Source organism: Vicugna pacos, chromosome 21 (assembly GCF_048564905.1).
Source record: "Vicugna pacos chromosome 21, VicPac4, whole genome shotgun sequence".
Taxonomy (NCBI): Eukaryota; Metazoa; Chordata; class Mammalia; order Artiodactyla; family Camelidae; genus Vicugna; species Vicugna pacos.
The window spans coordinates 23,676,343-23,693,044 of record NC_133007.1 but is presented as its reverse complement, the minus strand read 5'-3'; the positions used below and the strand labels follow the sequence as shown (position 1 = coordinate 23,693,044).

The following is a 16,702-nucleotide window of genomic DNA, read 5'->3' as shown; positions in this document are numbered from 1 at the left end:
AAATCTGCCTTTCAGGCAATATTAATTAAACATACTAAAGGAAACCAATAGAGTTACCTGTGCCCATACAATATAAAGCAAAAACTGGGGCTAATATTCAGGAACTAACAAAAGCAATAATAAAGATTTTGCTCCTAGAATTAATTGCTCTTGTACATTCAGAAAGCGGGCTTTTGTTGAACGCCTTGTGCAAACTTCTGAAGGCTTGATAAATTGAATCCTAACGTTCTAGAACATAGAACCCCTAATTTCCAGTTTCGTTGGAAATCTCTCTGCTATAATAAAAGCTAATTAAAGAAAATGTAGTTTTGAGATAGGAGGGAAGAGGGCAGGACACAGCCACAGAAAGAATGACAGCGATTTAACATGAAAATGGTGGAAGATTCACCTCCTAGTTGGCTTTGAGGATTAAGAGGTTTGACTTTTGGTAGATCTTGAGCTTCATTATATGCTCATTGTAACAGCGTGATCAAATAACACGCCCGCAGGCGCCATGACAGCCCCAAGGCTAACTGCAAAAGGCCAAAGAATGGGCGGTGGCCCAGCCCCTGGGAACCCCAGCCCCTTCCCCAGGGCAGTTGGAATGATCCCACCTGAAGGCATGTGAAGCTACTGAGACCATAACAACTGGCAACACCGCGCCTAGTGGCCCTTTTCACTCCCTCCTCTTTGGAGACGGCCGGCACTCTGTCTATGGAGTGTGTACCTGCTTTTACTTTCAACTGAGCACTTAACTCCCACACCTCTTTCCTTGCCTTTATCTTGCCTTACACTGTATGCATTGTGTATCTCTAAATAAATCTACCTTTACTCAATGGTGGTTCGCACTTGAATTCTTTCCTGTGCGAAGCCAAGGACCCACACTTGGTGCGGCACGTCCTAGGGGCTCAGCTGAGACCTGGGACACGGCCCTCCTCACGTTCCACATCTGTTTTCCTGTATCAGTTTGGCAAATTAATCTTGAAATATCGCTTGGTGACAGACCAGGTTTTTTTGGGAATTAAAAGCAACTGTCTTTCACTATAAACCTCCTAGAAGAAAACATGGGTAAAACAGTTTCTAACATAAATCTTAGCAATGTTCTCATAGGGCAGTCTACTCAGGCAACAGAAATAAAAGTAAAACTAAACAAATGGGACCTAATTAATTTATAAGCTCTTGTACAGCAAAGGAAACCATAAAGAAAACAAAAACATAATCTACAGAATGGGAGAAAATATCTGCAAATGATGGCACTGACAAGAGCTTAATTTCCAGAATATATAAACAGCTCATACAACTTAATAACAACAACAATAAAGACAAACAAACAAAAACCAACCTAATCCAAAAGTGAGCAGAAGACCTAAATAAGCAGTTCTCTAATGAAGATGCAAATGGCCAATAGGCACATGAAAAAAATGCTTGATATCATTAATTGTCAGAGAAAAAAGCGAATCAAACTACAATGAGGTTCACCTCACACTAGTCAAAATGGCCATCATTAAAATGTCCACAAATGATAAATGCTGGAGAGGGTGTAGAGAAAAGAGAACCCTCCTTCACTGCTGGTGGGAATGCAGTTTGGCGCAGCCACTGTGGAAAACAGTATGGAGATTCCTCAAAAGACTGAAAATAGACTTACCATATGATCCAACAATCCCACTCCTAGGCAAAATATCTGGAGGGAACTCTAATTCAAAAAGATACATGCACCTCAATGTTCATAGCAGCACTATTTACAATAGCCAAGACATGGAAGCAACCTAAATGTCCATCGACAGATGACTGGATAAATAAGTTGTGGTATATTTATACAATGGAACTCTACTCAGCCATAAAAAAGAATAAGATAATGCCATTTGCAGCAACATGGATGGACCTAGAGATCATCATTCTAAATGAGGTAAGCCAGAAAGAGAAAGAAAAATACCACATGATATCATTCATATGTGAAATCTTAAAAAAAAAAAAAAAGACAGAAAGAAAAGAAAGAAAGACACAGATGAGATTACTTACAAAACAGAAACAGACTCACAGACATAGAAAACAAACTTATGGTTACCAGAGGTAGTGGGGATGGGGGATGTGGATGAGAAGGGACATATTGGGAGTTTGAGATTTGCAGATACTAACTACTATATATGAAATAAATAAACAACAAATTTCTACTGTATAGCATAGGGAACTATATTCAATATCTTACAGTAATCTATAATGAAAAAGAGCATGCAAATGAATATATGTAGTGGGGGAGGGTATAGCTCAAGTGGTAGAGCACATGCTTAGCATGCACAAGGTCCTGGGTTCAATCCCCAGTACGTCCTCTAAAAATAAATAAATAAATAAATAATATGCAAACCTAAAAAACAAAATATATGTACGTATACATATAACTAAAACATTATGCTGTACAGCAGAAATTAACACAACTTTACCAGCAATTGTAAACTGACTATACTTCAATTTTTAAAAATGGGGAAAAAAAGCAAAGGGAGAATATTTTATCACTGAACAGAATGAAATACTGTTGCCATTTTGGTACATTAAAAAAAAAAAAAGCAACTGTTTTTGTGTCTTTGTCTTGCATATCTCTACAAATCAGAAATGTAAATACAGCTCACAGTGACCTGAGGCTGAGCCCAATTAATTCAATTGAGTTGAACCTGAAACCAAAGAGGAAAAAAGGGAAAAAGAGGCCTTTTAAAACTACTCACAAGCGGGAGGTGCCAAGATGGCAAAGTAGAGAGACTCACAGCGCACCCTCGTGCACAAAAACACCAAGAATTACGTCTACAAACCCACTGAATTGCACAGAACGCCTACTAAATTCTGACAGAGTGTCTCTCGCTTCGAAATACAGGAAGATTCTCACAAAATCTGATAAACAGCAAGTTTATACTTTATAGCACAGGTAACTATATTCAATATCTTGTAGTAATTTACGGTGAAAAGAATATGAAAACAAATATATGTATGTTCCGGTACGGCTGAAGCATTATGCTGTACACCAGAAATTGACACACACTGTAGACTGACTATATTTCAATAAACATATATACACAAGGAAAAAAAAATTGTTCAAAAAGCTCCCTCACCCAAAATCTAATTAACAGCTTCCTTAAGGATTTATCAAGGACAGATACCAATCTGAAGTTCTTTTCCACAAATAGTAAAAAGCTTTAGTCATTGAACAAATAAATTTAACTTAGATCAACTGTTATTTATAAATTAGTAAGTTTATAATACCTGATTCATGACTAAGTTTTAAAATGAAGCTATGAGCTCTCTTGTTATGTCTGTTTATATGTCTGTGTATATGTTATACACATGATATATCTTGACCTTTGGATAGTATTATCAAAATGAAATCTACAAAAAAGCTCTATTTAATTGATATAAAAATAAGCACTTACAAATTAAACATATTGAAATGTAATAGAAACTAATCTAAATGAATTTCCAGTTTATGTAATCTGAGAAATAATTCAATATTAAATTAATATTCAGTATTTTAAGTTTGTTGGTTTAATTAATATAGACATCTTGTTTTTATTACACCTAGGTTTACTAAAAGTCAAATAAGATCGTGTTATCTATTATAAAATTTATGAGCAAGAAAAATAGCTTGAGATGGTGCCTGACTTGGTCTCATGTCTCATAAAGTTTTCATGGGTAATCTAAACATAATTGTTGGGAACAAATGAATTAAATAGATATAAATGAGGTAAAAGCTTTTAGGTGAACTCTTTAAGAATAATTATGTTTTATGGTATGTCTACTTAAAAATTATTTCTCCACATTTTCAGTAACTTGAAACTTTACAGTTTTGCTAAGTTAAATGATGGAAATTTATTAAATGTCTAGATCATTTCCACATAAAATAGTATACTGAAACAATTACTAAACATAGGCTTCCTTATATACAGAAAATAGAGATATTTAGGACTATTAATAAAAATATTTGGTGCCACATTAAAATTTTCTATAAAAATGTTTCTAGAAATAATAAATAATATTTATAATAACATTGATAGGTTTGCCAATCTACAGAATACTAATGTAAAAGACAGTTCATAATTGCTTACTCTTTAGTTTTCACTAGAAATTAAGATTTTTAAAAGTTAAGAATTCTAATTAATATGTGTAATTAAAACTACTAAAATTAACAAGCAAAACATCTTTGTATGAAAGGGAAACAGTTTAAAGAATGGAAATGCATTCTGTTATGGGAAAACATAGTAATTTTGCCCTAGAGAGAAAGAAAGAAAAAGCATGGGATAAAACCTAAAAGTAAAAAAGAAAGTTATAGAAGGTTTGTGGGAAAGAAACCACGAGAAAATTTTGTGCATGTTCAAGACTGGCTAAGGGTAAAATAAAACTTAATTGAGTGAACACATTTAAATGTTAAATGTATGCTGATGGAAAACTAGAATTTGGCTTTCTGTCTGTGTCAAGAGAACAAAATTTTCTTGGAATATTGATCGGCTTTTGATAACAGACTGTAAAGTTTCTTCATCTTTAAAGTAATTTGTTCTAACTCTGTGTATTTGCCTTTAAAAGCTTTTATTGTCACTTTGGCTGAATGAGTAACTATGGTTTCACAGTGACCTGTGATCCAGATCAACAGGATTAATTGTGTGGGACTGAAGGAACGAACAAATATAACTTATAATTTTATGACTTCTTGTCTGAAATATTATTGGCCTTTAATCCTTATTTTCCACAAAACCTTTCCTCTTATGCTATGACTTATAAAAAGTTGATAAAGAATACCTTTGTAAACAAAGGTGAAACATTTATCTTTTTCTCTCTACTTCATCCCTCCAAAATTTGGCTTCTCTGGCTGGCTCCCCTCTGGATTTGATGGCTTATTGCAATCCAGATCACAACGAGTTATAGTAGTCATCATTTTAGTTTGCTCTCTTTTTGTTGTTTTCAATCTGTTTATGCTTTGTGTCTCCGCTCTATTCTGATCATATTACTGTTACCAGCTCTATTACTTATATTCATCTATTTTATAAGATTGTTGTCTCTTGCATTACCCGGTGTATAACCAGGCCTCCAACAAAATTAATGATGGCCAAACATCCCAAGGCAATTGAACACATATCTAACCCTATATAGAATAATTGTAATAGTGCAACTCTAGATACGGGAAGAAGTAACAAGGGAAAAACATTTCCTAGATCATAATACACTAGTAAGACAGACGATTCAGAGAATTTTAGGTTATTAATAGGACCTAATCCAGATACAGCCCATGAATGCCCTATTACAGAGAACTTGGTCTTACCTAGGAATAAGCGTTCTTAGTGCCACAGAACAAAATGGTCATGAAATGCCTCCCAAACCTTGGTTGAATTTACGACCTACAGAGGGACACTGTAAACTTAAAAATTTGCCTGTCACTCCTGTTCTACAAGGATCAAACCATTAACCACTGTAGTTGCCCTGACAGTGAGCCCTGAGGGGAGCAGGGTGGAGAAAAGCAGGAAAAATTCCGTGCTTTGGATGTACTGGCACTTAGACAATTACGATGCATATCTAAAGAAAATTTTCAAATGACTCCTAATTCTTGCATCTTCCCATTCATAGAAGAGCATTAAAATCGTTAACTTGAGATGTCTGTTCTTTACCACTAGCAGTAATCACTTGATGCTGGATTACACGTCTTTCCCAGCAAAAAAGTTTGTATAGATCCTGGCTCCTCCCTTGCCTCTCCAGAGCAGTTCCGCAGAGCTATCCGAGAGGCAGTATCCTGGGCTACAGTCCTCAGTGAGGTCCCCAAATAAAACTTAACTCACAACTTTTACTTTGTGTGTTTTTCTTTCGGCTGACACTTGCTGTCTGTCTCTGAACCCCAAGTGGAGGCAGAGACAGAAGCTCCTTGGTTTTCCCCTGGCTGATATTAGAAATGGAGGCTTCTGTCCCAGTCCAGCCCCTCTACTCACCCAGGATCAGCAGAAGGAGCCACAGAAGCATGGGGACCTGGCCCAGCTGAGGGCAGGAGAAGTCTGTCTCACCAAAAGCCAAGCTTATTTTTCACCCACGAAAGAAGACAGAAGCGTGGTACTCAGACGAGATCTGCAAGCATCAGAAAAGGGGAAGGAAAGAACTGTATCTTGCTTTAGTTTCTGAGAAATTCACACAGCCACCTTCCTAGACGTTTGTATTTCAGCCCCAGTGACTGTGCATTTTTAGATGTTGGACATCTTCTAACAGCCCAGCTCTCTTGGGAGAAATGTCTTCAAGGCTGTTCTGGGTTCTCTGAAAATGCCAAGCTGTGGATTTGCATTTTTTCCATTTTTCGAGTGGAAAAACCCCTTCATTACCTTCAATTCATACAACTTCAGGTTCTAATAAAGACACACTTGGTGAGTGTGGTGTCCTGCTATGTTTTATGGTGTGAATCACAAAAAGTCAAAGTGTCAAAACAGACACGAAAACCGTTTGACCTTACCTAAGCTGGCACGAAGTTGTTAGAGAGGGAAATAAAAAAATTCACAGACCAGCCAAAGGGGCTGCCCCTAAATTCCCCGCACGTCTGTACAAATAGCAGACAGATGAATAGGCATAGGGTAGGCAACTGTTTCGTGCCTCTCCCAGCCTATAACCAGTGCTGTGGCTGGACAGGCCCCTGTGATTCTTACTGTGATTGCAAGACACTGTCAGCAACAACCACGAAGAAACTTTGGAGAAAACAGTGTATCACTCCCAGGTCCTGGAAAGCACATGGCACACGCAGGGCTACACAGTGTGGTTGTGGCCCTGGGGTTCTGCTTTTATTCAAGTGGAGGTCGGGGGCCTAGTGTTTCGAGGGTTCACTCTTTATTAGAGAATTTAAAACATAAGAGACGGAATTTAAAGCACAGGAAGAGGAAAAACAGGCCCAAATGGCCAGTGACCAAAATCACCCCAGATCTCTAAAACAAAGAAGGCTGGGCCACCCCGCCCCCCCGGGGGGGGGGGCTACTGGTTTTTGATCTAACGGCTGGCAATGTGTTTATTTGAAATAACTCTTCGAATGGATATCTCTGCAATCAAAGCGTAAGTCACGCGTTTACATTACAAAAAAGAAAAACCAACTGTAAGGGCTCCCGCTAAAGAACCCCTGTTTTTAAAGCCAGAGCCCTTTTCAGAGAGCCCTTGCAGTCACAGACGTCTTGGCCAGATTAATTTCTATTTCAGGCCCCTGTGTGCTTTTTTCACAGCATTTGTCATAATTTGTAATTATTCCTTCTGTTTTTTTGCTTGTTTTTGTGTCTTCTCCTCAGCTAACATTTAAGGGCCTGTGTTTATTTTATTCATCCTTCTATCCCCTGTGTCTCTAACAGCTCTTTCTTGAAGATAAGCATTTAATAAATATTTTTTGAGGGACTATGAAAAGCTCTGGACCAGTGTTGCTCAACATTGATTTCATCAGCATTCCCCTAAGGGCATTTTTTAGATTTTTTTTTTCTCCAGCCACCACCGCCCCCCTCCTCCATGAAACACTAATAGCACAGATATGCTGTATTACATATGGGCAGAAAAAGGGGGACACAGACCAAATGACAGAAACTGGGCAGAGAGGAGGGGCATAGGCCAAATGCAGGAAACCGTGCATCATGAAAGCACCAGGGGTCCCTGAGCAGAGAAAGAGAAGCAGGAACCTGTGGGCTGGTAAGTGGTCACAACTTTGGGGGTGATAAGCACCTCAAAGGCCAACAGAGAAAGGTGAGAAACAGCAAGACTCTCCAGTGTCTGAATGTAACTTTTTGCTCATCATGCCCTTATTTCAATAAAATTAGCCCGGCAGATTAGAAGTACCCATCATGCAGCGACACCATAACATTTTTGATCCAGACTAAGTAAGGACAAAAATCCCTCCTCCCTTTGGGAAGGTGGAGTTGGGATGAAAATCAGGGAATACGACCCCACACCCTTCCCTCCCTAATGAATATTCTGCCCATTCATTTTTACACCCTGTGTAACCAACTTGCCAAAGAAACACAGGGCAGCCTCTCACCTGAGCCTGCCCGTTCTCGCCTTGAGAGTGCACTATCCATCCCTTAACAAGTCCTCACTTTGCTTTTGTAACAACTGTGTCTTGTCTCTGAACTCTTTCTGGGACGGGACAACAACCTGGAAACCAGTTACATCTACCGGCAACAGTATGATGTCTCTTTCTCTCATTAGACTAGTATCACTAGAGCTGAGAAGTCTGATGTGTTCTCCATACTGTTTTCTTTCTTTTCTTCCTCTCACTCTTCCTTTCTTCCCTCCTTCCTTCGTTCCTTTTTCTTTTTTTGTAGTAAGAACACTTAACATGATATCTGTCTTCTTAACAAATGTTTAATTCTATAATACATCATTGTTGACAATAGATACCATGTAATACTGCAGATCTGCAGAGCTTGGCTTAATCTTGCTTAACTAAAATTTTATGCCAGGTGGTTAGTAATTCCTCATTTCCTCCCCCTGGCAAATACAATTCCACTTTTTGATTCTATAATTTGACTATTTGAGATACCTCATATGTGGAATAATGAAATACTTGTTTTTATGTGACCAGTCTCCTTCACTCAGCATAATGTCCTCATGGTTTATCCATGTCACACATTAAAGAATTGTTCTACTTTTAATTTTTAGAAGTTTTCCACAGCTGCCGGGTCATTTTTCATTCCAACAAATTGTACAATAAAAAATTCTCTTTTCTCTATATACTTGCCAGCACTTTTTTTTTTTTTGATAGTAGCCATCCTATCAGGTGTGAAATAGTTGTTTTCTGTAGTCCTGTAGCTGTCTGTCTTTTCCTATGTTCTGTTGGTTTCATACTGATATGCTTTGTTCCTTTCTCTTCTTTTCTGTGTGTAGCTTCTATAGGTTTTGCGTGCATTTGTTTGTGTTTGGTTACTTCAGGGCTTACATAAAATATCCTACAGTTATATTAGTCTATTTTAAGCTGATAACTTAAGTTCAACCACATACAAAACGGTACACTTTAACTTCTCTTCTCCCACCCACTTTATGTTATTGTTGTCACAGTTTATATCTTTTTATGTTGTGTATCTTCTATCATATTTTAGTTATAGCTAAATACCTCTGTATTTTAACTGTATGCTAGAGTTAAAAGTGATTTGCCCACCACCATTGCAGTAATACAGAATTCTGTATTTGTCTATATATTTACCTTTACCAATGAGTTTTATAGTTTCACATGCTTTTGTGTGGCTGTCAATTCACTTTTATCTTTCTGCTTTCAAAACTCTCCTTGTCTTTGACTTTTGATAATTTGATTATAATGTGTCTCAATGTTGATTCGTTTCGATTCATTTCATTTAGGGTCCTCTGGGCTTTTTGGACTTGAGTGTCTATTTCCCTTTCCAGAGTTTGGAACTTTTTAGCTATTATTTCTTTGAATTATCTTACTGGTCTTTTTTCTCATTCTTCTTCTAGGATTCTCATAATGTGTATATTGATCTGCTCGATGTTGTCCCCTGAATACCTTAAGCTTACTTTACTCTTTTTCATTTTTTTTTTCATTTTTGCTCTTCTTACTGAATTATTTCCAGTGACCTATCTTCAGTTCTGTGATTCGTTCTTTTGTTTGATCTAGTCTGTTGTTGAATCCCTTTTGTGAACTTCTCGGTTCAGTTACTATGTTCTACAGCTCCAAGACTGCTACTTGTTTCTTTTTATGGTTGTTGTATCTTTGCTGTAATTCTTTTTTTAAAAATTTGTTTTATTTAATTAATTAATTTAATATTTATTTAATTTTAGTCAGGGGAGGTAGTTAAGTTTACTCACTTATTTTTAGAGCAGGTACTGGGGTTTGAACCCAGGACCTTGTATATGCTAAGCATGCCCTCTACCACTTGAGCTGTACCCTCCCCTTCTTTGTTGTAATTCTTAATTTGCTCAAGCATTGTTCCCTGGACCACATTGAGCATCTTTGTGGGAGTTATTTTTAATTCTCTGTCAGGTAAATTATGTAATGATTTTAATAGAACTGGTTTCTAGAAATTTATCTTATTACTTTGTTAGGCACATCTTTGGTTCTTCAATGTCCTTGACTCTGTGTGTTGGTGTCTGTTCATTAGACAAAGCTGGCACCTTTCTGAGTCTTTGCAGACTGGCCTCTTACAGGAGAAAACCCCCACCGATCATCCAGCCCAGAGATTCTGGTGTCCTCTGCAACTCTTTTTCCCTTCAGGGAGAAAAATATAGCTGTGATTTCATCCAGTCACTCTATGCTGATCTAGGTTGGGAAGTGGCTATTGTGTCAATCTTCCCAAGACACATCTCCGTTCTCTCTCTGGTGGCTAGAATGTGCAGACTCACCAGAGCTTCAAGACTCTTGAAAGAGGTGCTAGATCTTTGGATAGGGAACAGGGTTTTTTTTCATCTCTCACTCTGTCCTGAGCTGGGGCAGGATTAATGGCATCTAACAGCCCAATTTACTGACTCTCCATACTTCCCTCAGAGGCTAGAATGTGCTGGACTTGTCAGAGATCCAACACTGACAAGGCAGAAGTCAGTCCTCTAAGAAGCTGCCTCAAGGTGGTCTACAAGGTAAGCATTCATCCTTATAAACTTCCCTCTTGGCACTGCTTCTGCTGCGTCTCATGAGCTTTGGTAGCTGTGTTATTGATCTCATTTGACTCAAGGTATTTTCTAATTCCCTTTTTGATTTTTTCTTGGACCTACTGGTGAATCCGGGTTGTTAGGGAGTCTTTTTCTGATCTTACGGCACTATACCAGAGGTGAGGTCTCCAGTGAGAGGATGTCACAGATCGCCCTTCTGGCTTTGTGAGTCTCATCTTATTTTCTCATGAGATTCAGGAGCCTTTTATTACTTCCTCATTTCTCTCAAAAAGAGATTTTTTTCTGTGAGCTGTTGCTGACTTGGTCTGGGAAGAAGGAGGGTCTAGGGCTTCTTACTCCACCAACTTGATGCTATCCCAAAACTCAATTATGTTTTCATTGCTTAGCAGATCATTGTCAAATACTAATTTGTCAATCAGTATTTGCTGAATGGGTGAATGACCGATGACTAATAGAGAACAATATAATAGAAGAAGATAGATGCATTTAAGCTGGTTTTTCAGTCACTCCTGATTAAAGGCACTTTTTACAATATTCTGGAGATGAGGTGTTGATTATAACTATTTATCTAAATTAAATTAAACAGTTTATTTAAATTGTACTCAGTTTACTGTGCAGTATGGGATTATTACAAACTAAAAATTAAAGAGTTGTGTGTGCCATGTCTAAGAAATCTTCTCTGACATTTTGAATTTGGGCTAGCTGTCCCTCTCCTGTGCTTCAATAACACATTGATTTCCTTCACCATGGAGTTTATCATGCAGTTCAATGTAATTTCCTGCACCTTTGACAGTATTTCTCAGTAGTATAAGTACTTTTAGGGAAAGAAATGACTCACTCTTGACTTCTCCGTGTCCAGCACAGCTGTCAATAAAAGGAAAGATCTGTTGAATATGAATGGCTTTGAGATGTAGTTTATCAAAGTCTGACATTCTACCCATGAACAGTACAATTCATTTCGTGGTCAAATGTGAAGATGTAGATGATTCCTGCTAACAACTGTTTCATGAAGTTGGAAAGAGATGCTCATAAAACAAGCTGTTGGATGTTATTGCCTATCTGGTGCCAAAAATACTAGGTATTCTATCTTCCCCTCTGTAAGGCAGGGACTACGTCATGTTCGCATTAGTCTCAGCGCCTAGCACAATACCTGACACTAAGTGTTGTGTTGCCAAATAGAACACAAGGATCCCAGTTAAATTTGAATTTCAGATTTTAAGAAATGAATGTTACTATAACTATATATTATACATATTTGGGATATACTTACACTAAAAAAGGCTCATTGTTTATCTGAAATTCAGATATAACTAGAAGGCCTGTATTTTTTATTTGCTAAATCTAGCAACCCTAACTGAACAGAATCACTTTTAATTTGTGTGAATAAAATAATGAGTGACCGTGTTGAGGGGACACATTTTTTCCCCATGTGTTTGCAGCTCCCATTCTGCTCTTCTCTGTGCTACTGATGCATTCTGCCTCAGGAGAAGTGAAATGACTTATCTGATTGCTAAATTTTAGGAATAACAAATGAGGCATACTTACCTCGGTTCCATGCTTTTCATCTTGAATGCAAGACTGCTGGTAGAGACATCTGTGTACAGGCATGGGCCTTCTGCACTGGGGCTGGGGGGGTGACCTAGACTTTTGAGAACAAATTCTCAGGGATGCAAACAATTGGGGCATGGGCTTAAATATAACAAAAATAAATACAAAGGAACAAACATATAATACATAAACAAGATTATACTGTATAGCACAGAGAAATATATACAAGATCTTGTGGTAGCTCACAGCGAAAAAAATATGACAATAAATATATGTATGTACATATATAACTGAAAAATAGTGCTGTACACTGGAATTTGACACAACATTGTAAAATGACTATAACTCAATAAAAAAAGTTTTAAAGAAAGAAACAAACATGTAAGAGTCATATATTCACAAGGTGAGTCTTTTGGTGGGATGAGGCACTGCGGTCTTCAGCCTTAGGCTGTATGAAGAGAGGAAGGCATTTTGTGGATTGAAGAGGCCCATGCTCAGCCACCTTTTTAACTTTACTGAGCTTAGGCAAGAGTCTTGCAGCCTTAGGGCCCATGTTTTTGTGACCTAGATGGGTAACATTAGCTTGTGATGGCTTTTTTATGGACCAGTGAATGTTCTAATAGAGGCAGGACTACAACCATCGATATCAATAAGCAAAAGGAAAAGAACCTTATCAAGGACCTCAGTGGATCTGTGAAGGCCTTTATAAGAAGGAACAAATGAGGCAAGGGTTTAACTGTGAGCAGCAGGCATATGGATGAGCATGGGAGCTGCCCAGACACAGAGCTCTGGGGGCAACAAGGATGACTGAACAAAGACCCAGGGTAGCCTGAGTGGCTTTTCTAGGCAGTCACAGCTGAAGCAGGTGATCTTTTTCTGTGAAGTAGAACTCTCTATAGTTTTTTAGGCACCAGTGACCAGAATAATACCTTTTAGCTGTAAGTTTCCTTGTGTGCTAAAAAGTGTCAGCAAAGACCCAGCTTCAAATCGCCAGTGTCAGGTCTAGAAAAGCTCCCCATATCAGTCACCTCAAATTCTACCCTGCATTCAGGCTCAAGGAGCAAACTGGAGGGATCACTCTTGAATTCACTCACTCTTGAACTCAAGAGTGGAAAATATTTAAAGAACGACTGAGCAAGTTTCAAGATCACATAGTTATTGTAAATGGACATGTAGGTCTTATCCGTGTCTTATTGGAAAATGTGACTGATAAACTACTGGAATTCAAAAGGGGAGGAGGGTCAGGTTCTTGGGGTGCAGAGGAAGGATTGGTTCTCACTGAACCCTTGGGGTACAGGCTTCAGAAACATACACAGCGGTTTCAATTCTAGATTCTGCTGAGATATATTTTCCAACCAAAATAAATACAGGAACTAAATGAACACGTTTCCCAGGTGGCAGGCTTCTTGGGATGCTGTGGTTCCAGGAGAAGCAGCAGCCGATCTGCTTACTCGAAAGTGCAGACGCTACTTCACTTCAAAGTTCCTCTCCTCAATTCAGAACTGAGATGTCAGGGCATCACTCAAAGGGGAAATGAAAACAAAGAAGTTTTGAATACATCAGTTGGAAAAAAAGGCACAAAACAGGTGGTTCCCACTCATTCACAAAACAGTAATGCTTAGTGTCAACATTAAGCTTGTGCTGGAAGGTTTCTCAAAACTGAGTTTAACTTCAAAGTTTCTGTGTCAACCAGCATCATCTGGCACCAACTGACTGTCATCCTACTGAGGCTAAACAAAGAATTTCTCTACCTAATTTTCTTTCCTTGTATGTGGCTAGATCTCTGTTATGTTCTTTGGAAGCATCAAATATAGGTTCTAGATGTGTAAGTCTGCTTGGTATAACTGTTCTAGGGTTGAGGGTTGACTTTTTACAATCCGGTGGGTATGGGGCCTGGGCTGTGATATTTTATGTCCTGTTAACTCTTTGAACTTACTAAAACTATGACTCACAGGAGTCTTGGCACTGAACCAATACAGCCTCCAAGGTACTGATAAAAAATTATTTAATTCTTCTGTGAGATGGTCCAAAGGGATCTCTAGACAGGTGGAAGCCCTGCATGCTAAGATTCCAGCTAAAATGAAGTCTGGTTGATGAAAACATGACTTGATTAAACAGAAATTTTATCATGTTTGAGCACATACACATGTTTTCACTTTCAAAGCTTGTAGCAACCCCACAAGGTAGGTTTTGTTATTCTTATTTTTGCACCAGAGTTTCTCAGCAGTGATGCTATCAGTATTTGGGGCTGGATCATTCTTTGTAGTGGGGACTGCCCTGTGCATTGTAGGATGTTTAGTGATATTCTGGGTCTCTACCCACAAGATGCCAGTAGAACCCCTCCCCTAGCTGTGTTAGACCAAAAATGTCTCCTGACATTGCCGACTGTCCATGGGAGCCATTATTCCTAATTGAGAACCACTGGTTTACAGGGAACAAACCAAGCATTTAAATGATCTATGACAGAGCCAGTGTGTAGAGACTGGGCTCTGGATGGGCAGGAGGTGGGCTGAGCTTAATCACCTTTAACTTGTTGGTCTAACATGATCTTTAGCAATATTGGCATATCAGGCATAGGACACTAAAAGTTCTAAATTCTGAAGATAGTTACACTGAAAAAATAGGTTGAAATTAAATGATTGTACAGTGTTCATTTATACTTGAAATTCCAATCCTAGACCAAGCTCTGACAACCAGCATTTCCATTCTTGCCAACCAGCAGAGCTGACAGATACCTGGCTTTAAGGTCTGAATGTGTACGGAACCCGTCAGGCTGGGCTTGTTCACTTTAGCTGAGAAGCAGACGGGTTGACCTGATACTTGGCTGCTTATTCCTAAACCGATGTCACTGTTTCCTGCTCTCTGGGTGAGACTGATAGTGATCTCCAGCTTCTTGTTCACTTTCTGGTAAATGGAGCCGCAAACCCTCATTGTTCACATCAGTGTGAAGGTGGAGTCCATCAGACTTGAAGCCAACTGCAAAGCTGTTCTGAGTCACTCAGAACCTGGTGGTCTCAAAATTCATTTGGGAACCAGCCAACCAGCCTTTGTAATTCAGCATAAAGCCCCCACGAGTAAGGGTCCAATGATGTCAAAATCCACATCACAGCCCAGGCTGGTGTGTTTCTGCTTGTTTCCTGTCTTGATTTTAATTTTTTCCCCAGCCCGGTGTTGGGTGAGCAGGATGAATCAAACATTCTGTCAGTTCACGTGCGAGTTGAAATTTCATGGTAACCTCAGTGCCTAGAGTGTTGTTGTGTTCCACTTCCCCCTAAAAGCCAGGCCATATTTTGTCCATTGGTCTAGCAGGTGACAGAGGATGTAAAAAAGGGTAGAAAATGCCACACTTCCCTTCACTTGGGTGGTCTCAGGATTGGCTGAGCCTCAACTTGTAAATTCCAGTTTGTTCTAAGATTTTGTTTTTGAATCAAATTACATTAAGCCAAATATATAGCCTTCAGTGAAGACATCCTTGGCAGATTTGCCAAGCTCAGCATTCACAGGAGGTAGGACCATTGTCCGTTCAGCAGCAGCTCCGGCCTGGTTAGGGGTTGAATTTTTTATGCTGCTCTGAAAGTCATACATTCTGTTTTTATGTGAGGGTGACAATTTCTAAGTAACTAAGATGAGTAACAACTCCCTCCTCCCCTTTCAATCATGTTATCATATTCTTGAGTTTAAGTAACATAATTCTTTTCTTTTCTATATGTTTTGTCATTGTTTATTTAAACAACAAAATTTTACTATTTAATTACTCAGCCTTATATTCCGTATCTTGTGACCTATTCCTGAATGTACTTTTCCTCTTATTGGAATACTTCCTCCAAGAGTGTTTTCAGACATGTATGTGTATCTGTGTGTGTGTGTGTGTATTAAAATATCGAGGCCTAGGGGGAGGGAGGGTATAGCTCAGCGGTAGAGTGCATGCTTAGCATGCACAAGGTCCTGGGTTCCATCCCCAGTACCTCCATTAACAAAGAAAATTTTAAAATATATATATTGAGACCTTGTAATCCTGGACCCTTAACTGAAGGGGCTGAAGTCAGCTGCAGCCCCAGAGAGCCTGGTAGCATCAGAGGAGGCAGCATACATGACACCAGCTTCCCAGGCACCCAGAGCAGCACGCACGGCACCTGGAACTTGACAACAATGTCATGGAGGCTTATGGACCATGTCCCTTCAGCCACAGAGGCACCCGCAACTGCAGCCCCCCCATGCTCGCTCCCCAACCCCTGCGCCAACAGAGTCTGCCGCCCAGGAGAGCCCAGAAAAGGGCAGACACCTGCCATCCTGGTGCCCCAGGAGACAAGGCCGACAACACTGGCAACAACAAGGCAGCAAAGACCGCAGAGGCACAAGTGTCAACAGAGAGGGCACTGGGTGTCACACCCGGCTGAGGGGGTGAAGGGTGGACGGTGCCAACTCTCAGATATAACCGGGGGCGGGGGGGGGGGGGAGCGCAGGTAAGAAAGACCAAAAAGGTGTGCTGTGTTGCCACCTCCTGGAAAACACAAGAAAAGCTTTTAATTACTAACCTGTTGAAATGATAGAATTGAGAGGTTTTTTTTTTTTTTAAAAAAAAAGC

General features: G+C 39.2%; 1 protein-coding gene and 1 pseudogene across 1 annotated transcript in view; both read right to left on the bottom strand.

Moving 5' to 3' along the window:
* Window positions 1-6,067, bottom strand: part of LOC107034675 (Fc receptor-like protein 3) — a 31,350-nt gene extending 25,283 nt beyond the window's left edge. Inside the window, exon 1 of the mRNA XM_015249069.3 lies at window positions 5,934-6,067. Coding sequence (XP_015104555.1) covers window positions 5,934-5,964 — 31 coding nt within the window. The 5' untranslated portion in view covers window positions 5,965-6,067. The remainder of the gene's footprint in view (window positions 1-5,933) is intronic.
* An 8,704-nt stretch (window positions 6,068-14,771) lies between these two features.
* Window positions 14,772-15,614, bottom strand: LOC102534557 (non-selective voltage-gated ion channel VDAC1-like; annotated as a pseudogene).
* Between the last annotated feature and the right edge of the window lie 1,088 nt (window positions 15,615-16,702).